At 36.5% G+C, this 22356-nt stretch overlaps 3 protein-coding genes across 4 annotated transcripts in view; 2 read left to right on the top strand and 1 right to left on the bottom strand.

The window, feature by feature from the left end:
- kremen1 (kringle containing transmembrane protein 1) overlaps positions 1–6776 on the top strand; it is a 60848-nt gene extending 54072 nt beyond the window's left edge. The window contains exons 8-10 of one of the 2 annotated variants that reach the window (XM_058776400.1): positions 1073–1246; positions 2482–2566; positions 3160–6776. In XM_058776400.1, the coding sequence (XP_058632383.1) occupies positions 1073–1246; positions 2482–2566; positions 3160–3316 (416 nt within the window). In that variant the 3' untranslated portion in view covers positions 3317–6776. Of the gene's footprint in view, positions 1–1072; positions 1289–2481; positions 2567–3159 lie in introns of both variants that reach the window. The other variant, XM_058776399.1, reaches the window with a different exon arrangement.
- A 1629-nt stretch (positions 6777–8405) lies between these two features.
- Positions 8406–14849, top strand: coq5 (coenzyme Q5, methyltransferase). Its single transcript, XM_058775837.1, has 7 exons — positions 8406–8645; positions 8822–8971; positions 11089–11310; positions 12353–12459; positions 12631–12719; positions 13243–13354; positions 14147–14849. Exons 1-7 carry the CDS (start codon positions 8444–8446, stop codon positions 14246–14248), a joined length of 984 nt encoding a protein of 327 aa, XP_058631820.1. The 5' UTR covers positions 8406–8443; the 3' UTR covers positions 14249–14849.
- Positions 14767–22356, bottom strand: part of znrf3 (zinc and ring finger 3) — a 78366-nt gene continuing 70776 nt past the window's right edge. The window contains exons 4-8 of the mRNA XM_058775836.1: positions 21383–21514; positions 20359–20466; positions 20004–20171; positions 18090–18192; positions 14767–18006 (exon numbers count right to left, since the gene is read on the bottom strand). Coding sequence (XP_058631819.1) covers positions 16391–18006; positions 18090–18192; positions 20004–20171; positions 20359–20466; positions 21383–21514 — 2127 coding nt within the window. The 3' untranslated portion in view covers positions 14767–16390. The remainder of the gene's footprint in view (positions 18007–18089; positions 18193–20003; positions 20172–20358; positions 20467–21382; positions 21515–22356) is intronic.

The raw sequence follows: 22356 nt of genomic DNA, 5'->3' as shown, positions 1-22356 counted from the left end.
GATCATGTGAGACTGCAATCTGGAGTAATGATGCTGAAAATTCAGCCTTTCCATTTTTTAAATACATTAAAATAGAAAACAGTAATTTTCTATTTAAAACTAATTTAGTTATTACAATATTAATATTTTTGCTCGCTGTTTGATCAAATGAATGCATCTGAAATGCTTGGTGAGCATAATAAACTTTTGATAACACTTTACCTAAAGCCTTTATATACAGTATAATGCATAATAAAAGTAGTTTTAATGCATTGAATATGGCTTGTAATGCACCTTATACAATCTCACGAATAATTGTAACCACAGTTAATACATTACAACACTTAACAATTCATTGTTACACTATGCATTTTAAATTTGGTTATAATTATTTACGACAAGATATAATGAATTGCAACGCACATTATGAATAATTATAATGCATTATACCCTTTAATATAACCCTTTATAATGCATTATACATAAAGGCTTTAAGTAAAGTGTTACCAAACTTTAAAAAGAAAAAAAAACTTTTGAGCAGTAATGCATTTTGTTGACTATTGCAACCACACTAGCATATAGATGGCCTAAACACAGACTAAAACGTCATTTTTTTTTTTTTTTTATGACTTTAGAATAAAATAGTCTTAAAAATAAATAGATAAATGAAAGCCAAACACGTCTAAGCATTATTTTAGGGGTGCTTTTTGCCATATCTAAACAATTTTCAGACACGCTGCCACTTTGTGTTGTGTTGTTTTGGGAGGCAGAGTTCAATAACCACAATCTGAGGAAGAATAAAAGGGAGTGGGAAGTAAGAAATGGAAAAAGGTTTTTTTGAAAGAAAAGGTCAGCAAAGCAAATTGGCTTTCACTATTCACAGAACCTTTTTCCCCTGCAGGCAGAGTCTGATTCAAACGCCACATACTGCGTTTATATCTGCGTCTGCAGCGCTGAATGAAAGACGTGATGTTATTTTGAAAGAGCTGAGAAATCAAAAGAGACGTTATGAATGTTAATCAGATGATGCATATCTTATCAAGGAAGTTTTGGGGTTTTGTTTGTGTTTCATTAGCTGATCATTTCCCCACAGCTTTAAGCAATCAAGCCGTCACACCTCTGGAGGAGGATGATGATGGTGATGAAGAGGACACCAGTACAGTGCAGCCGCATACGGGAAGCACTACGGCAAAATCAAACACCAGTCAGAATGGAAAATCCTCCCTCCGGTACTATGTTATCACATCAAGTCCTGCAAACATGCCAGGTCAGTGGCATGAACCGGGCCGGACCGCGGGCCACAGCACCAGTATGTGTCCAGTTCTCTTCATTACGCTTCAGTTCTGCTCCTCTTACCTCTTTCCTTACTTATTTCTCATACTCAATAATATCAATTTACTAGATATCATTCATACTAGTCATAGAAAACAAAAAAGGGTGATTACTCTTAATAAAGTTCACTGCTGTAACCATACTTTCTGGCGAAATGCCTAAAATGTATATTTTTTATATTCAACACACATCTTTTTATATATGCTCAGAAATCTGTTGCCAAGTATATTGCAATTATTTTAATTTAAGAACTAAAAAAGTATAGATCTAGTTAAAGAATCAAGACAAGGAAGGAACAATCATGAGGAAGAATTTTACACTAAGAAAACTCAGTTTTAAATAAATGCTGATTGTTTGAGCTTTCTATTCATCTTTAAAAGATTAATTTAAGATTTAAAAAATCTTACTGAGTTCATTTGATCATTTTTTTTTATGTATATATGAAACATGCCATAGGGCAAATTATGAAAACATTTTTGCTATTAAAGCTTAAATCAGAAATAATATTGAACATTAAAAATCACTAAACTTAACACGGGAACCTAATGGCCAACTATGCAGTGCACTAAAATCATCACAATATTCTCAATGTTGCTTAATTTTATATTGCCAAGAACCTACTTTAGCTGCATGCTCCGACTTTAGTTTTATTGTTTATGTTTATTTTGGTATTAAAGTCATGTTTGCTAGTTCCTGCCGCCTCCTTCTTTCATGAGTCTTGAACTTTGTAACATACATATGCAGTACATACATTTTCCTTTTCATCCTGGTGACCCATTTCTTTTTTTTTCTTTTCTTTTTTTTTTGTGAGACCCAAACCTTTTGAAAAGCATTTGTTCCTTTTTTTTTCTGACAGTGCATTAAAAAAAAAAAAAAAAAAAGGCAGAAAGATTATGGAAGAGATCCCATATTAATTCATTATGATTTCATGGTAGTAACTTTAATTTCAGAGCTGGGGAAATAGATAATACATTATAATTTTTTTTTTTTATCGTTAGCTTTTAAATTTTAGCTTATGTTAGCTCTGTGTTTTGCATTTCTATAGCATATCCGCTCTTTACACTATAGTTACTTGAGTTCTCACAAGTCATAACCTTAGATTTCAGTACAGCTGTAATGATTAGGCTGCATTAGCTTTACTGTCACTAATAAACGTGTTGTGTTTTACAGTGTGGACCATCTACGCATTAGCTGCTCTGCTAACGCTAACAGTCATAGCCATGGTGGCTAAGCTGCTCCTGCATCTTACTGTAAAGTAAGTACATATACAATAAAGCGAATGTTTTATGTTCTTCAGTTTGAGATGCTAATATGAGGCTGATTGATTTAACTACCGGTAACTCATCTTCCCCATCCCTGCTGAAAAAACCAATAGACACGATCACAAAATTTGTAATGGTTTTACTGGTTATAATGGGACTTGTATTGGTTTTACTGTAAACTGGATCCTGTGGGATTCTACTGGTAGTTGGTCGCCTTCTATTGGTGGCTTGTTAAAACCACTAAATCCTAATGGAATATGTTCCAAAACACACTACAGAAGACCATTTTTAATGGTTTTAATGGTTAAAAGTTGATGGTTTGTAATGGTATCTGTAGTGGAAACCATTCAAATTTTCTATTTTTTTTTCCAGCAGAGATAGGAGGCTTTATTGCAGAGTCACACTTTGATTTGCTACTTTATCTGTACGCCGTTGGCAGATTTATAGAGTTCATTTTGCTGTTAATAGACATTTTGCATGTCATTTGGTTTTACCGGGCATATTGTAGCATGCATAAAAGTTTGATTTGTATCAACTTCACCGCTCTCGGTCCTTATCTGCTTTTTTTATCTGTCTTCCCTCTCAGATCCCCGTCCATCCCGTCAATCAGCGGGTCGGATTCGTGCGCGCAGAGCACCACGTCTGAACCCTGGATCATCTTCTACAGACCTTCCACCATCTCTCTGTTTAAGAAGAAACTCAAGAACCACCATGGAGACCTCAGCCCTCTCGTGGGAAACTAACCTCACCGCCTCTGACCTCTACGGCTGCTTTAGCCCCTAAAGGATGCACACACTGTACGCAATGCTGGTCTTCTGCTGCTGGATCCGATCCATGCTTAATTCACTTCAAACGACCAGCGCAGGGCCCAGACTACACGTGCCGATCGGTTGTTGGTAAGAAACTGTGCAAAAAGAGCTCGCGCTTACTCTCAATTTGCATCTTAACCAATCACAAATCATGTGACAGGTGCACATATGCACCGAGCGATTTGATTAGCAAAAGAGTGCTGGGATGCTTCTGTTGCCACAGACCAATACGAACAAATGACCATTGCTGAAAAATGGATAGTCGTTTCTCTAGGTGCGATCAGCTGATAAGCGTCTGCATTAGAGACTCTCTGTGGAGCACACACTGAAAGACAAAACCACTTACGTAACAAAAATAACGCCACGGTACCCAACCAGCCCCTGTGGAGGAGAGATACCATTCTGTTTTTAACCTCTAATGTAGGTCACCTGTTGTTGAGGAGCACAGAACTCCTTTCTTCAGATGTAAGAGAGCTGGCTGAACCGGCGGAGGATTGATGTCACAATCACGTCGAGAGCAATTCGGACTCAACAAGAAAGCCTCGAGAGAGAGGTGGACGGCGGAGAACCAAAGCCTGAAATTGCTACAAGTTGGGCGATGTTCAAAACGAGCTGACATCCCTGTGGACCTCGCTTTCGTCTCTTGTCGTTTGCGTTGGGTTTTGATCTTTCTGCATTGCCTTTAAGTGCCTTCAGGACTGAAAAAAACCCTCTTTTGTCTGTCTTCTAAGCTGTCACAATGTCTCGATGATGTAAACAAGCATTGATCCTTCGGAGCATTGAATTGCAAATGAGAATAAGCACTAAGGATGTGTTTTTTCTTCTTGGGGATTCTCGAGATTAATGTAGTCCTGTGGGTGTCATTGGGCATATTATTCTTGTCAGGTTTTCGACTTGAGCAAGAGAAGCATTGTGATGAACGTTGTGTAATTCTGTGTGGGAACAATCGAACGTCATCCCCTTTCATTTCACTCTCCAACAGAGGCAGTGGTGAAATTCTTCCAAAACAATTTGCTCTTTCTCCCCCTTCACCACAACTCAAGCTTTCACGTTCTGAAGCACTTTTCCAGCCGGCAGAAAGCCATGCGGATCACTGCACTGCTTGCTGCGAGGAGTGAGGACGCTTCCTGCGAGGGAACGCGCAAACTGGTTAAAAAGGATAGTTGGCCCTAAAATGAACATTTTGTCAGCATTTACTCGCACTCGTGTCGTTCCAAGCCTGACTTTCTTGGAACGCAAAATAAGATATTTTAAAGAATGGTTTACTTGATCCATACATGTCATTGAAAGTCAAGAGGGGAAAAAACAAAAAAACAAAAAAACACTGTGCCTCATTCATGAAATCTTTTTTTTGTGTGTAAACCGCTCTGACGCATTTCCAAAAGTGTTTTTGTATTTTCTAAATGTTTATTAGTATGAAAAAATCTGCTCCCAACCATGCATAAAAAGTTAACATTAGTTTCCAGTTTATTATCGATTATTCTGAGAACCAGTCGTATTTGTCCACTTTTACTGAATAATTTGTAAATTATAAAATTAACATTTATTCAATTAAAAATGAATTCACAATGATTCACTGATAGGTACGATCTCTGTGAACCCATGAATCAATTTTTGTAGACATTTTTATTAACACTTTATTGAAAGACTTCATGTATAATGCATTATAAAAGGTTATTAAAGGGTAGGCTATAATGCATTATAAGTATTCATAATGTGCGTTGTAATACATTATAGCTTGTTGTTAATAATCATAACTGAATTTAAAATGCATAGTGTAACAATTAACTGATAAGTGTTATAATGTATAACTGAGGTTACAATTATTCATGAGATTGTGCCGTGCATTAAGGTGTATCACAAGGCGTAATTAATGCATTAAAAATGACTTTTATAATGCATTATACATAAAGGATTTAAGTAAAGAGTTACCACATTTTTAATCACATATTTGTATAATGCAAAGTCTCTTATTGGCCTGATTAACCAAGCTCTCCATAAAGCAAACAAAAAAGTCCTGCAAATGAATAATAAGTATTATACAGACACTTCATATTTGGTTTGTAAAATGCTTTTATGCATGTTTGAGCTGAGGTTTTGTTATATTTACACCAGCAGGCATCACCAGATTTTGGTGTTTCGAGCACTTCAAGTGAATCATTTTGTGAAGCAATTGGTTCAATTGTTTCAAAGTTTTGAAGTAACTGACACACATGTTTTACTATTGGTCTGAGCTTTACAGGGCATTTCTGAATTTGGAGGAGAGTTTATGGGAATGTCTGTTTTACATGCAAATTACTCCCAATTTAGACTGCTTATGTGGCCCATTGCACCCAAATTGTATGGACAAAAAAGTGAGTAAATGATGACAGAAATTTCATATTTTTTCAACTATCCTGTTGAGTGTCACAACATGTAGCTGGCAGTTCACAGCACTTGCACAGCCACCAGTCACAGGTCAACAGTTTTATATTTAGTTATGTGTGTAGTACTTCATGTAAGCTTTAGAAATATCGTAAAAGGCCTTCATTTAAAAATCCTTTTGAGAACATTCACGTGGGTGATCAGCATTGCCATGTTTGTGGGTACGTCAATAATGCCACAATTACTGTCAAAAACGATTTAACAGTCACTACATTATGCACTTTATTACCGAAGTACTTATCCTGTGTAATGTTTTATGCACAACCAAAAGCGTTTTTAATTTTACTTAAAAAAAGATTATATCTCAGATCACATCTTTTGAAATTCAATATATTGTATAACAAAACAAATCTGTAAAAAAAAAGCCTCAGTTAAGCAATCCGCCCATCCAATGCAAGCGCAAAGATCTGGCTTTTCCTCAATCCAAACGTATTTGCCTGACCTGATGCTGTATTTTGGTCTGCAGTCTGTTAATTATTGCATACTTCGTCATACCCTTAGCTCTGCCGTGCCCGCGGCTGCCCATGCATACTAAAGTGTCACTGGTCACAGAAAGAGAGAGACAAACCCAAAGTGACAGGTTAAATCTAACAAGGTCATATTCGTCTGGAAAGGCTGGTGAATAATGCAGAAACCAGGCATCCATCGCAAAGCCCGAATGCCATAGCACTTTTATCAGTGGAAAAAAGTGTCATATCCTTCTGTGGTCTATCACAATGTCAGTGGGCTTTCCTTCTGAGAAACCAAGATAGGAATCCCTCCAGTTTTGGGAAAGGGTGCTTCCAGGGATTATATAAAAAAGGATGTTGTTTTCATTTAATTGTAAATAAAATAGTGAGAATTTTAATTTATGCCATAAATTATTGTTATTTTGGATGTAAAATGGGATATAATCTATCTTTTGTATAAGTACCTTTGTAGTTTTTATTTAATGTGTCCTGAGTGCAAAAATAAATATGCATGTTTCTTATGCCTGTCGTGTTTGCTTTGTACACCATGAGATGTCACTAATGCCTTCTTTATTAATGATGACATGCAATCATTTACATAGAGCAGAGAGGGAATTTACAATGCAAATTAGATACTACAGGAGACTCCAAAATTTCCTTGCACGATGACCAAAGTTTCACACACAACCACAGCATTCTATTGAAAGATATGACAAAAAAGGGAAATATGCAAACAAGCATGCATCGGAAAACTAGACAGACCTCCAAAACACTAACATCTGCTGAAGAGGAAAAAATTGAAGGAAGGAAGAAATTCAGCTCTGATGTTTTCTGCGTTGCTCAAATGCTTATCAGATAAAATGACTACCAGACGCAGAGTAGATGCACAAACAAAGCCTGTATTACAGGCCCCATGTGTAAGCCATTTCCCCCTGTGTGTGTGTGTGTGTGTGTGTGTGTGGAGGCCTGGCTGCCCACCTGCAGATGTTCGTGGTATGTGAAGTGAACACATTCACAAAGTATTGCAATACAACACAAATGTGAATCAGAAAAGAAAAAAACATAATTTATCGTTTGTTACTATTCTGTATAAATGATGCACTCAGAGCTAATTGCTAATGCATGTATTAAATTTGTGACGATTTGTCTGATTACTCCATAAACCCCATCAGCCTTCGCTCATTAAAAAAAACACATAGAGAGGCAAACAAGCAGTTCGTCATTCATTTACATTATGCAGAGTTTAACATGAAGCGCTGCAGTGTTGCAGCATGACAATGAATCCTATAGTGCCCTCTACTGGTAGGGGCCACTAACATAGTTTATTGTCATTTCTCTTCTGCAGGACACTAAAAGAATAGAAAGTGATATTAAAAATTAATTGCTAATGGCTAGATGATATGATTTTTCAAGCAGTTTCAGTAAATAAATAAATCAAGGAAAAATAGAAAAGAAAAAGTAATAGAGTTAGAACTACAGAGATATCTATAGGCCTAAATAAATTGCTCTGCCTAACACACCTTTCACATTTAAACACATCTAAACACATTCAAAAATAATAAAATATCAAATACAATTAATTTCCATAGTTTTCTTACTTATTTTTGCGACAATTTTGTTCACGACAAAAAAAAAAAAAAAAAAAATATATATATATATATATATATAAAGTTTTTGTTAATGATTTGTATTAGCCAATAATCCTAAAGCGAACAATCCCATCCTCACAGAAAAAGATTCCACTGCATAACACACACACACACACACACACACAAACATACACACACACACTTGAATTTGTGATTTATGGGGACTCTCCATAGGCGTAATGGTTTTTATACTGTACAAACTGTATTTTCTATTGCCTTACACCAACCCTACACCTAGACCTACCCCTTACAGGAAACTACTGGCAATTTTTGAATTTCATCGTTTTGTATGTTTTTTAAGCCTTTTGTTTTACGGGAAGTATCCTCATAAACCATGTTTACGTTGTAGTACCCATGTCATTATATGTCATTATGTCCTCATAAACCACACACACACACACACACACACACACTTAATCATATATAATCATATAGGCCTAAATATAATACGTTTTTGTAGTCTCTTCTAAATCCGCCGGAACTACAATTCGTCGCGGGTTTATGACGCAAGTGGTCACGTAACTGAACTTGAGAGAAATATGGCGGCCTCCATCAGGACACTTACCCTTAGAGTTCTCTCCGATTTCACGCGAAATATTCATCATGTTTCAAGGAGTCCAATCAAACACTTATGCTGTCGCGCTGGATTCACGGGATGTCGCGGATATAGCGATAGCACAGAGGGCAGAAGTACGCACTTTGGTTACCAAACAGTCCCAGAGGAGGAGAAAGCAGGGAAAGGTGAGTTGCATGCATTAGTTGTCTGTGCGTATTTAAATGTGTATAAATTCAGTCAACGATAGTGTGTGTTACAGTCTTCTCCACTAGCCGATACATTTCCGTTTACTCCGTTGTTCTTCGACTGTCAGTGTATAAGGTGGGTTTTTTGTTTTGTTTTGTTTTGCTTTGTTGGTCAGTGTACAAGGTGTTTGAAAGTGTGGCCAACAATTATGACGTGATGAATGACGCCATGAGTTTGGGAATACACAGACTGTGGAAAGACACGCTGCTGCACATCATGAACCCTCAGCCGGGACTAAGGCTGCTGGACACGGCTGGTGGCACCGGTAAATCACAACTATGACTTGCTCCCCTGTTTTATCTATATATGTGTGACCCTGGACCATAAAACCAGTCATAAGTGTTAATTTTTTTAAATTGAGATTAAGCAAGGATGCTTTAAATTAATCAAAAGTGATGACATTTATAATGTCACAAAAGATTTATATTTCAGATAAATGTTGTTCTTCTGAACTTTCTATTCATCAAAGAAACCTGAAAAAATTCTACTCGGCTGTTTTCAACATAATAATAATAAAACATATTTTTTGAGCAGCAAATATCAGAATGATATCAGAATGATTTCCGAAGGATCATGTGACTGGAGTAATGATGCTAAAAATTCAACTTAATAAATTACATTTTAAAATATATTCAAATAGAAAACAGTTATTTTAAATAGTAAAAATATTTCAAATATTTTACTGTTTTTTCTGTACTTCAGATCAAATAAATGCAGGCTTGGTGAGCAGAAGAGACTTCTTTAAAAAACATTAACAATCTTACTGTTCTAAAACTTTTGACCGGTTATATATATATATATATATATATATATACACACACACACACACGTGCATTTGTACTGTTTAAAGAGATATAATATAATATTTTATATTTATATCGCTTTATACAGTACCAATACAAAGATTGTTTCAAAGCAGCTCAAATTTACTCGCCATCAAATAGATGAATTTGTTAATTAATTGGAAAAGATTTGAGAAAAAATTCAGCATTACATCCTCTGCAGTGTATGGGTGCCGTCAGAATGAGAGTCCAAACAGCTGATAAAAATCACAGTCTGCACCACTTTAGTCCATCAGTTAACATCTTGTAAAAAGCCGTGTTTTTGTAAGAAACAAATCAATTATAAGGGAGTTTTAATGTTAAACCATTGCTTCTGGCCAAAATACCAGTCCATAATCCATTATAATGCTTCCTCCAATGAAATAGTTCATAGAGAAATAGTTCTCTAACATTAAAATCCACCAACATATTGGTTTAGAACTGTTTTCGCTTGTAAACAGCTCTTTATCCGTCCATATATTGCTCTTGATTCAAACAAGATGACTTTCACTGGAGAAAGCAGTATTATGGATAGAGGAAGCAGTGGTTTGTAGTTAAAAACCTCTTAATAATGAATTTGTTTCTTACAAAGACACAGCTTTTCACATCACATGATGTTAAAATGCCCCTATTATGGGTAAAGGTTCATATTTTGGTTTTGGGAGTCGACAACAACAGGTTGACATGCATGCAAGGTCAAAAAACACTTTAATTATCTTATAAAATGCATTTATTTTTTACCTTATTTGCTCAGCAACTCGGTAACGATTCATATGCATATGCATGTTTTGTCCAAGATGTCAATGAGTTTATTAATTTTAGTTGAGTTAATATTTAGTGCTGTCAAACGATTAATCACATCTAAAATAAGTTCTTGTTTACATAATGTTTACTGTGTATATTTAGTATGTATAAATACACACACATGCATGCAAGAAACATTTTAATTTTATATATTAAATATATTTATATGTAAAAACAAATTATATGAATATATACAAGTAAATATTTTAAAAATATATGCAGTATGTGTGTATTTATATGTACATAATAAATATACACAGTACACACACAAACAAAAACTTTTATTTTTGATGCGATTAATTGTGATTATTCGTTTGACAGCACTATTAATATTACTGAATACTAATAGTCTTTTAAAGTGAACATGTACCTTAGATCAGGGGGAGTCTGTGGAAAAGTTGAGGATGATTATATTTGGCATCTGTTTGATCTAAAAGTTTGAAAACCCCTGCCCTAAATTGTGACCCTGGAGCAAGTCTCTGGGGTATATTTGTAGCAATAGCCAAAAATACATTGTATGGGTCAAAATTATAAATTTTTCTTTTATGTCAAAAATCATTAGGATATTAAGTAAAGATCATGTTCCATGAAGATATTTTGTAAATTTCTCACTGTAAATGTATCAAAACTTCATTTTTGATTAGTAATATGCATTGCTAAGAACTTAATTTGGACAACTTTAAAGGCCATTTTGTCAATATTGTGATTTTTTTGCAACCTCAGGTCACAATTGAGCTCTGTGCTATTCTGGCTCTAGGTGACATCTCTTTCCGCTTCCTGGAGTACACTCGCTCGATGTACGATCGTCAGCAGCGGATGAGAGTAAAATCCCATCAGACGCCATCGTGGCAGGACATCGCCGATCATTACGTGTCGGACGAAGCAGGGCCTCCGCGGTCGCACGCAGTGGTGTGTGACATCAACAAAGAAATGCTCAAAGTTGGTAAACAGAGGGCAGAGAAAGCAGGAATCACGACAGGTGCAGTCATCTTTAACCCTCTGTGGTCTGAGGGTATTCTGGGGGCCTGGAGAAGTTTTGACATGCCCTGACATTTGTGCTTTTTAAACATATAAATGGCCAAAGTCTGATAACTTTGTAATAGGGCTGTCAAAAAAAATAATTTTGAATTTCGTCTAATTTACTGTGAAATAAAAATCCACATTCGAATGCAAAAACGTTGCATTCGATTGTTAGGTGAGCCTTATTTGTGGCATACAAGATGTGATGACGATGTAGGTGTCATTGCATTTTAATGCTTTTTTTAGCTTATCCCACTGGATGCGGCGCTGCTGCGTTGTTCATTCAAAATATTGCAAAAAGAGAACAGCAATGCGGAGAAGACGTTGTTTACGTCAAATCTGAAACCAAGCCGTTCACACAGAATGCATATTTTCTAGAGGGACATCTATCACCGTTGCACTCGCGTCTCGCACAAGAGAGCCACATGTTTAGAAAGCCATGGAAAATTAATGTAAGTTCAATTTATAAAAACATATCTTTAGACTTTTTCTCCTGTTTTTAAATGAAGAAAGGAGGCCTACTCTTTGATTGGTTTTCGGTCCTTTGTAAAACTACATGCATAATGCTGTTTTGTTTCTAATTGTTTAAGCAACTTAATTAATTATATATGGTTTAGAAACATTATTTTAAACATTATGCACTTTTTTTTCAAAGATAGTCGTGTTATTTTATTGCTTTGAAGAAACGTGCATTAGTAATATTTTGCTCTGTGCGCCCTCTTGTGGCCTCAGGAGAGAAACCAAAAGCTTTTTTTCCCCCTAGCTGAAATTATGCCTTTTAAACTCTAATATAGATAATATTTAAGTACAAAATTTGAATTTGGTTTTGACAGCCCTACTTTGTAATCAGCACAAACTGGGCTACCATAATATGTGAGCAGCATGTATGTACATGATTGTGTTTTTGAGAAAGCGATGTTTATGCGTGCTTAGTGGAAAAGTTTTAAATCGCTGAAATAAGCACAACATCTAATGTTGATTTGGTTGTCACATGTTTGCAGGTCTTTCGTGGGTCGTGGGCGATGCAGAAGAGCTCCCGTTCGATGACGATCAGTTCGATATATACACTATTGCGTTCGGCATCAGAAATGTCACCCACATAGAGCAAGTAAGGACTCTGCATCAGTTTGCTTGAACACAGGTTAAAACACATCACTGTACTAAAAGCCATTTCTTTCCTAACCCAAACTTTACATATTTGAAGAGTGATGTGTTTGAAGTCTTTGTAAGCTGGTTATTATTATTATTATTTAGTTTGAGATGATGATTCTTCTGGCAGGCTCTACAGGAGGCTTTGCGTGTTCTTAAGCCCGGTGGACGCTTCATGTGTCTAGAATTCAGCAAAGTGACCAACCCTCTTCTCGCAAGGTCGTTGAACCCGTGTTGTTTACATTAGATAGTACGGTATTATAGTTTTTATTCGGATTTCGAATTATTTTTATATTTCGGTTTTCATTGTAGTTACAGTTTTAGTAATTTTTGTTGTTTTTGTCATTTTTATTATTTTAGTGTTTTTGTACATTAAATTAAATGAAAATGAGAAGTTTTTTTTTTATATATATATATATTTTATTTGTTAACATTTAGTACAAGTAACAAAACTGTTTTATGGTTTTAGTTAATTATAATAACCCTACACTGAACATTTTTACAGTCCCTTAACACCTGCCTTTTTTGACTTGTTCACTGCATGTAGGTGATTTTGATTTTGTAAATACACTTTTTATTTATTTTATTTTATTTATTGCAGAATTTTTACACTTTTGGATACTTTCTATAATAACTTTTTTTATTATTATTAATTTTTTTTAAATCTTTTATTTATTTTAGAGAGGGTATATACATTGTATAGTATGTAAATTGTTCATGTTTTTTTTTTTTTTTTGGCCAGGCTGTATGATACATATAGTTTTCAGATGATCCCTGTGTTGGGTGAAGTGATTGCTGGAGACTGGAAATCATATCAGTATTTGGTGGAGAGCATCCGAAAGTTCCCAGACCAGGTAACAAAATCCACTTCACGATACAGCAGTTTTGTAGGCGTGACAGACATGACACAATATGTGACCCTGGAGCACAAAAGCAGTCTTAAGTCGCTGGGGTATATTTGTAGCAATAGCCAACAATACATTGTATGGGTCAAAATTATCCATTTTTCTTTTATGCCAAAAATCATTAGGATATGAAGTAAAGATCATGTTCCATGAAGACATTTTGTAAATTTCTTAATGTAAATGTATCAAAACTTAATTTATGATTAGTAATATGCATTGCTAAGAACTTAATTTGGACAACTTTAAAGGCCATTTTTTTGCACCCTCAGATTCCAGATTTTCAAATAGTTGTATCTCAGCCAAATATCGTCCGATCATAACAAACCATACATCAATGGAAAGCTTATTTATTCAGTGATGTATAAATCTCAATTTTAAAAAATTGACACTTAAGACTGGTTTTGTCGTCCAGGGTCACATATGCTCTCAGAGAGTTCATGCAAGTGCAGTAATTTTCTTGCTAAAACCCAAAATCTTTAATGCAGAGTTTACATGTCTATTTTGAATTCACCTATAATAAAACTGTGTTGGGTCTTGAAATGTAAGAACCTATAAGGCTGTTTCACCAACTACAGGTCGTAGTGGTTACTTGAAGTTTTTCCTTTGTGAAAGTCACACTTAAAGTTTGTCCATGCCTCAGTTAAAAAAGGCGTCAAAATAAAACTATGGTAATCTAAGCAAAGAGTAAAATAAACCAGTATTTGTGTGAAAAAGCTTCATCAAACTATGTGCCTTCCTCAGGAAACATTCAAGGAAATGATTGAGGATGCTGGCTTCTTCTGTGTCCAGTATTTTAACCTGACCGGAGGAATCGTCGCCGTTCATTCAGGATTCAAGCTCTGAGTGTCAACATACAGCGAGTGTTGCCTTCTCTCCAAATGAACTCTGACAAGAAAATGTTGTTCAACAAACAATGAGTGGAGGACATTAAAATTAACACCATTCGACCAGACACTGGGGTCTCAGCATGAAAAGTCCTTTGTTCATGTGTTTTTGTTGGTAATGGAAACACTTTCTCTCTCTGGCAGACATTAAAATGTTCTTTAAAGTGTTGTGGGTTTAATTGAGCTGTTGAAAATGTCTCAATTTTTAAAGGCTGATGAAATGAGCACTATTTTTATTTGTACAAGATGGACCATGTGTTTGGTCAGTGGGAAGCACATGTTGACCTAGTACAAGATTAAATATATTTTGTTCTTTGATCTCATTACAAAAAGTAAGTTTAGTAATGAATGCTCATTCAGAAAGCTGAGTCTGAATCTATATCAAATTTCTACCAAAGTGGATCCACACACACACTTTTGGAATTAGACATCGGAAAACATCCCTGTGTTGTGCTTGGCGAAAATGAAACAGTCAAATGTGTGTTTTTACTTTAATAAAACCATATATTTTTTAAGATCTTTGTACACTGTTACAAAACTGTACTAAAATTTTTAAATCAGTTTTTGGTCAGAGAATATTTAATCGTCTTGTGTGCAATTACCATGTATTTACAAAGTCTCTTATTAGTTCTCAAAAAAAACAAAAAACAACCTCACAGACACTCTGAACATAAGACATGGCTTAAAGATAAATATATTAGTCAATAAATATTCAGAGAACATATTTCCATTTATGAAATGTGCTGCTATACAGATACAGAAATATACACAGATCAAGCTCTAACCTTTAACATTTGTAAAATGATAATGGAGAAAATAATTATATCTTTAAAAAAATTAAAAAATATTAATTTTTGTACACATTTTCTTTTATACAATCTTAAGTGCTACAAACAATACGAAATATTAAATAGTGACTCAAGTACCCAGAAAAAAAAAAAAAAATGCTATATTTGCAGAACATTTCTCTATGCAAGGCAAGAGTAGATTCTTGTTACGGCACTGTTTTACTCTATGTATAAATAAAGTTATTTTAAAATGACCGCCTGTGTAAGCTGTATGGGTACATTTCATAGAAACAGTATAAAATACTCTGTAAAAACAGAAAGGCATGATGATATGATGATGTATGTGTAAAAGCATGAGTGCAATGTGTAGTTATTAAAGGTAATTATGCGGTTTTTGATATATATACACATATAAATATATATACCACTGCATTCCAATCTCTTTAAACCATTATATACTTTGGCGTCTTTCTGACAAACTTAGCTTTAATTAAAATAATAATAATTATTATTAGGGGTCAAATACTAGACATCCTAAACTTCTAACCCTAGAGTAGTCAGGTTCTAATTCTACCAGTGGTGTTTTGACTGTACCCTGGAGACAAACTAAACTTTGGTGTGATATATATGTAGCTCAGTAGTCTCCATTGATAAAGTATATTAAAAAAAAAAAAAAAAAAGCTTTTGTATTGGTCTGTTTCTGTACTAAAAAGATAAAGGCCCTGAGAAGTGACGAGAAAGAGGGAAGCGTACATATTCCTAGCTACGTTTTCAGAGAAGTTACCTCAGCACCTGTTGCGCACTCCCTCAAGATGCAGTGTCCCATTTTGGTTTTTATTTCTCTAAATGAAATCCTTTAGTTGACTGAGATGTACGTACATGCTGTCTGACTTCATACTGCTCACATGCATGCAATTCCGAATGAAATATGTGTAAAAGGATCATTCAAATCATCGTAGCTAATAACATGGAACTCAGGCATAATCTAAACTGTCATAAAAACGTAAAAGTTAGTCATATACATTTACAGACATTTTCCCTGGTCCTAATCCAGTCAAGAAAGAAGCATATTATTATGATGCTCCGTATGACTCACATTTCTGAGTTTGTGTTGCATGAGGAAAATATAGCTTTGTACTTTCGCCTTCTATAAATATTGAGTTGATGTGACAGATTCTGAAGGCCACAGGAATGAACAAGATCAACGCTGAAACACCCCCCCCCCACCAACCCTTTCTGTTAAGTACACTTTTAAACAAAAAGTTTAACATTTATTGATTTTCAAGAGCTTGTGCTGTGTTTAGGGCTTCCTATCAGAGCCCCGATCCATCAAATGACGCTTTGCCGCCCCCTTGTGCTTCAGACGAGGGAAACAGTGCTCTTGCTTCTTCAACTTGACCTCTACATTGTCCTGAGGTGAAAAACAAGTCACAATGCTCCTCAGAAGTTCTCTCCTCCCTCTCTACAGGAAGTCTAGGAGGGAGCAAACTTGTTTGTGGTTCTGGACCCAAGCCTAATTCACAGTCTGTATCCTCAGGAATTATGGGTATCCGCTGCGCTAACTCGCAGCAACCCTGTCCCATGCAGCCGTCGCTGTCCGTCTGGGCGTACTGTACATTAACCGAACAATCTTCAGCGTAATGACTAGTGCTTCCTCTGTGTACAGTCATCTCTGTGTAGAAGCAGCATGGCAGTCCGTCGTAGCTAACGTGATCCGGAGACGGAAGCTGCTCGGTGCTAACGCTATAAAAGTTCGGTGGGGAAGAGTCCGCGGCCCACCTGCAGTGTCCCCGGTCATCAGCTTCCTTACCTTTACACTCTAAATTTAATTTGGGTACCTCGAAACAGCAGTTGCAAGCTACCCCTTGCTCTCCACAAGGCTTCACAGAGCCGTGGCTCCTTTCTGCCACAGCACCCTCTAGGGGCCCGGCTGAGGTAGTGCTAGTAAGTTCCCTGGTTTCCACCAAAGAGTGGCTACTACAGTTGGGCTCCAGGCTGCAGTTGGACAACTGGTCCCCAGAACCGTAACACGCTCCAACCGGAGGTTGTAGGCAATCTGTCATACTTGATACCGGGGCCAAAGTATCATCAGTTTGAGAGGTGGCAGCAAACGCCGTCCCAGCCTCCCCGGCCGAACCCCGACACGGACTCTTACTGCGGTACACGTAGGGATCGTAATCGCTGCTTAGCGAACTCCGGAAGGTCGAGCAGCTCCCATATACTCCCTGGTTGCTGACTTCCGTACAATCCAACATGGAGTCGCTCGAGGAGCAGTGGCACTGTCCCGAGCTGCTGCTGCTGTCGCTTCCGGGACAGTCCGCAAGGTAACCGCTACACACAGAGCGATGCCCGTGATAACAACTAAGTCCCGAGGAGCTTCCGGAGTCACCCAGTCGGGAAGAGGAAGCCGGTGCCATGTGCACCACAGTAGGATACAAAAGTCCTGGCTGGAAGGGTCGACTGTGACCTTTGTGGAGTCCGTTACCTTGCTGCCCTTCGGGTTGCGGAAAGGTCAAGCCCTGGAAATAGTAGTGCTGGTACATGGTCTCGTATTGGGAATAGCAGGCAGCACGAGAAAAATTGCGTCCGTGGAATTTGGGGCGTTTGAAAGTATGGGTTTGCGGGTAAGCGCGATGCTCCAGGCCGCAATGGTGCGGGTTTAGCGTGTGCTCCAAGTGGAGGGCAGGGTAACCCCGTATAAAGGAAGATTGTGGAGGATAGATGCCTTGCTCAGGGTGTTGGTCCACTGTTAGAACAGTGATGGGGTTTCCATGGGGGTCCATGCTGGTCCGAGTAGGGAAGGCCGTCACTTGCCCAGCTCTGTGCACCCTTCCTGGATAATGAACAGGGAGGACGACTCTCTGCTGGCGGCTGTGGACTGGGTTTCCCGGATCAAGACAAACAGCGCCTGGGTTTCCCTTTTTTTGTTCTGGGTGGAAAGTAAAGATACATAGGTCAGAACTGATACATTCCATACATTTGGACGGCAGAGTCTGCATCTTTTATGCTTACCAATAATGTTGTGCCTGCAGTGTGGACAAGTGTGGTGCTGAAGTAGCCAAGGGTCCACGCATTTCTTGTGGAATCGGTGCGCACAAGGGATCACTCTCAACTCCTGTAGGTGCGAAAGGAAAGGATTGAGAGGTCAACAGATCCGTCTTAACATTTTTGTGGGCCTTACATAGAGACCATAGTCCAAAATCTATCAAAAACCTATCGCGAAAGTTATGCACTTTCACGGTCATGAAAATGTATTGTTTGCACACATTTTTAAGTAATCACAAGTGATTTCAAGCCGTTTAAATGCAAACAACAGCGCTATATGCGCACACTGTCTGTGTTTCTGAATGAATCTGCTGCTCATAGAGCGTGAATATTTTTGGTGGCCTTGAATGGTTAAATACACATATGTATGAAAATGCTGGTCTTTGCAAGTATCCTCGTAAACACAGTCATTTAGGTCTCAAGTGAAAGTAAACAGCGCATGTGTAACAGTATATTGGATCCGGATGTTCGGTCTTAAAGGGGAAGCTGCTTATTATTCCTCCTGTCTGTCATTCATCTTAAACAACAGTGAGAGAAAATCTCTCTTTTGTAACTTTAATAATAATAAACTTAATCAAAAACACTAAATAGTCTTCACTGTGTAAATTAAATATTACACAGTGAAGACTATGCAGTGTTTTTGATTAAATTAGGCTATACAATGTATGTAGCATTTCTTAGTCCTATTGCTTGTAATTAGTTTCATATTCTTATTTCATCACTGACTATTTACTTATCTCCAGTGAGCTTGAGTTTTTCTCTTTTTTTTTTCTCGTAGTGATATTGAAACTGGTGACAAAACATTTGATATCATAAAAACCTTACTAAAAGCAAAAATAACTATATTGTGATTTATATCGTTATTGTGATATAAAATTACTCATATCGTGATATAAGATTTTGGTCATATACATACATTTTGAAGCATCCTGAGATGCAATATTTACCCACAGGCATGTATTTTCTTCCAAGTAACTGATGCTTTAGATCAGGGGCGTCTAATCCTGCTCCTAGAGGGCCAACGTCCTAGATAGTTTCCTTCCAACCTGCCCCAACACAGCCTGCAAGTTTTTAGTACCCTGGAAGACCGTTCAAGGTGCGTTTAATTCGGGTTCGAGGTTTTCAAATGGCTAAAAACGACATAATTCAATATAAACTGTAGATGGCGCCACCGTTACACAGCATGCCAGTGCTAAAGATGCTAAAATCTGTCTTAAAACTAGTGCTAACAGGACCAGCTACTGCTTTATAAGACTAATAAGCCCAACACTTCAAACTAAGGCAAGGTATCTCAAAATCAAAAACTTGAACAATTTTCGACCCCTTCCAAGTGATGATCCCCTGTGCTTTCAGTCAGAAAGCATGACAGGTCTCACCCACAGAAGTCATTCTCTGTCCTCAAGCATGACTCATCCCCCTCCCTTCTGCCTTCCCACCCTGCTTTTGTTGCTTCTCTTCATCATCACAGACAAACTCTTTGATGCATTGAGCCTTTTATATTGCCACTTCCTCTGTGATTCCCAGACGCCTTGACTTCTTTGTTGTGTGCTTTTTTAGCATGGATCATAACCGCAAAGACAAATAAAAATACGGCACCAGCAGTACTCTTCATACACTTTGAGACAAAAGAAGTACAGGGAGGCTAAGAAATGGATGCTTAAGACAACACTGTCAAGAACCCCAGAGAAGTCCATTACAAGCAAATCAACCAAAATAAACTAGAAGCATGACTAATTTTCCAGGGTTCTGCAGTTTTGGCTTGGCATACTCCTTTAGTCTGTCATTTGGAGAACTGACAAGGTGAGGAAATACTGATTGTTGGGCAAATGTGCAATATTCTTTTAAAATCTAAATTTTTCTTTTCTAAAAGAAGATCTTTACCTCGCCATCGATGTATTTCTCAAGGCATATGGCACAGTCTGATGTGGAACTACTGCTCACTGAGTCCGATGCTCCACAGCTGACCTCACGTTGACCCTTGACCTTAGCCTTGAACTTGCGTGTTTCCATCTTCTCCAGAGCCTGAATGGCCATCCGGTTCATGGAGCTCTGACAGGTGGGGAAACAATTACGGATAGTGGAAGAGATGAAAGAAAAACAAGGCATGTCAGTCATGCAACAAACTTCTTTAAATTGCACATGGACGTCAAACAAATGAATTCAATTGCATGAAGCAAAGAGGTTAACATTTAGACCCCAAACTGAACCCGTATCAAACTGCATTGTGGAGCCTCACCTGGCTGCGTCTTTGCTTGAGCTTTATCTTGATGAGGAGGATGAGGCAGACCAGAGACACCACAACAAAGAACGCCAGGAAGATTCCCATGTCAAAATACTCCGTGGGCTGCAATAGGACACAACGACAGGAAAACGTCAGCACATTTTAAACTTAAAGTTAAATTAATTTGAAGAAATGTAACTCTTTGGAGAGTTTTATAACATGCTCTGAAAAGTAAAACACTGCTTAAAATATCGTTATATTACATTATATTATTATATTAAAAAACATTATTACTCTGTAACTGTCTGTAAGCAAAACACTGCTAAAAAATATTTATTATATTATATATAAAAAAAAAAAAAACTAGAACTGTAACCATCTGAAAGTAAAACACTGCTAAAAAGTTTATTATATTATATTATATTATATATAAAAAATACAAAAAAATCTAGTACTCTGTAACCATCTGTAAGTAAAACACTGCTTAAAAATAAATGTATTATATTATGCTATATTAAAAAAATCTGTATGTAAAATGCTGCAATTTTTTTTAATTCATTATATTTTATATTGTTATATTATATATTAACAAATGAGAAAATCTAGTACTCCGTAACCATCTGTAAATAAAACACTGCTAAAAAATATTTATTATTATATTATATTATATATAAAAAAAAAAAAAACTAGAACTGTAACCATCTGAAAGTAAAACACTGCTAAAAATTGTATTATTTTATATTAAAAAATGACAAACTAGTAATCTGTAACCATCTGTAAGTAAAACACTGCTTAAAAATAAATGTATTATTATATTATGCTATATATAAAAAATCTGAATGTAAAACGTTGCACAAATTTTTAATTCATTATATTTTATATTGTTATATTACAAGAAAAATCTAGTACTCCGTAACCATCTGTAAGTAAAACACTACTTAAAAATATTCATTTATTATTATATTATATTGTAGATAGAAATTTTGTGAGCCATCTCTACTAATGTTTTAATGCATGCATTACAAGCATCAACTCTTACCCTTGGTGGTCGATGTTGAATTCTGGCTCGTGCAACTTTTTGCTTATTGACTATGTTCATCAGTTTAACCGCATCAGCTCCTTTGACATAGACCACCGGCCTCTTTAAAGGGTCCTCTGAAACCTGGTTCAGCTAGAGAAAATAATGAGAGAAAAGACAGATCTTGAGAAAAATATTTCAAGCTCTCATGCCAGACCACTTAACAATTAAATGATACAGTTATTTGGAGTCGAAACGCTCAAAAGCAGCAGCATCAAAACCCATTACATCTAAGGATGCACTTGGAAAAATACACGTAATTATTTGAATGAATAACGTTTCCAATCATTATTCAGTCTGCCAAATCAACATGAACTCGGTTGCCGGGGAAAAGCTCTCCCGACGACATACACCCATGTGAAAAAGCAACCTATAGAGTCCAGACATGGAAACTGTGGTTGGCCCTTTTTCTCTATAGAAGGGGAAAGTAGCAGTAAACCAATTGCATGTTGTGAATATGGATGCTCGATTTAGCCTCGTAGCTCCCTCAGCCTACAGCTCCAGTCTGTAATTTGAAAAACCTGAGGGAAATACCAGGGATATTCAAGCCTCTATTTCTCCCTCTGTCGTCATGTCTCTCATGTGAAATATGGGAAGTTGAAAGACAGTCATTTAAGTGTTTTTTTCCCCCTCTTATTTTTCAGGTCCATTGGATTTTCATTCAAGAAAAGATGCACAGCCTCACATTACAAAAAAAGATTTTCTTACTTTATTATGCTTTCTAGTATAAATATCTCAAATTCTCGAATCAAGGTGCATTTACTTTACAAGTAAAGTGACTTAAGATATTAGGTCTTGTTTTCTGAAAAAAAAAAAAATAAAATTAAATAAAATTAAAAAAAATTGAAATTATGTTAGTTTTTGCTTACAGCAAAAAAAAAAAAAAAAATCTGCCGATGAATCAAGAAAAATATTCTTGTTTAGCCTTTGAATTT

Source organism: Onychostoma macrolepis, chromosome 05 (genome assembly GCF_012432095.1).
Source record: "Onychostoma macrolepis isolate SWU-2019 chromosome 05, ASM1243209v1, whole genome shotgun sequence".
In the NCBI taxonomy this organism is placed as follows: Eukaryota; Metazoa; Chordata; class Actinopteri; order Cypriniformes; family Cyprinidae; genus Onychostoma; species Onychostoma macrolepis.
The sequence above is the reverse complement of the archived record's forward strand: the minus strand, read 5'-3'. Positions and strand labels throughout refer to the sequence as shown.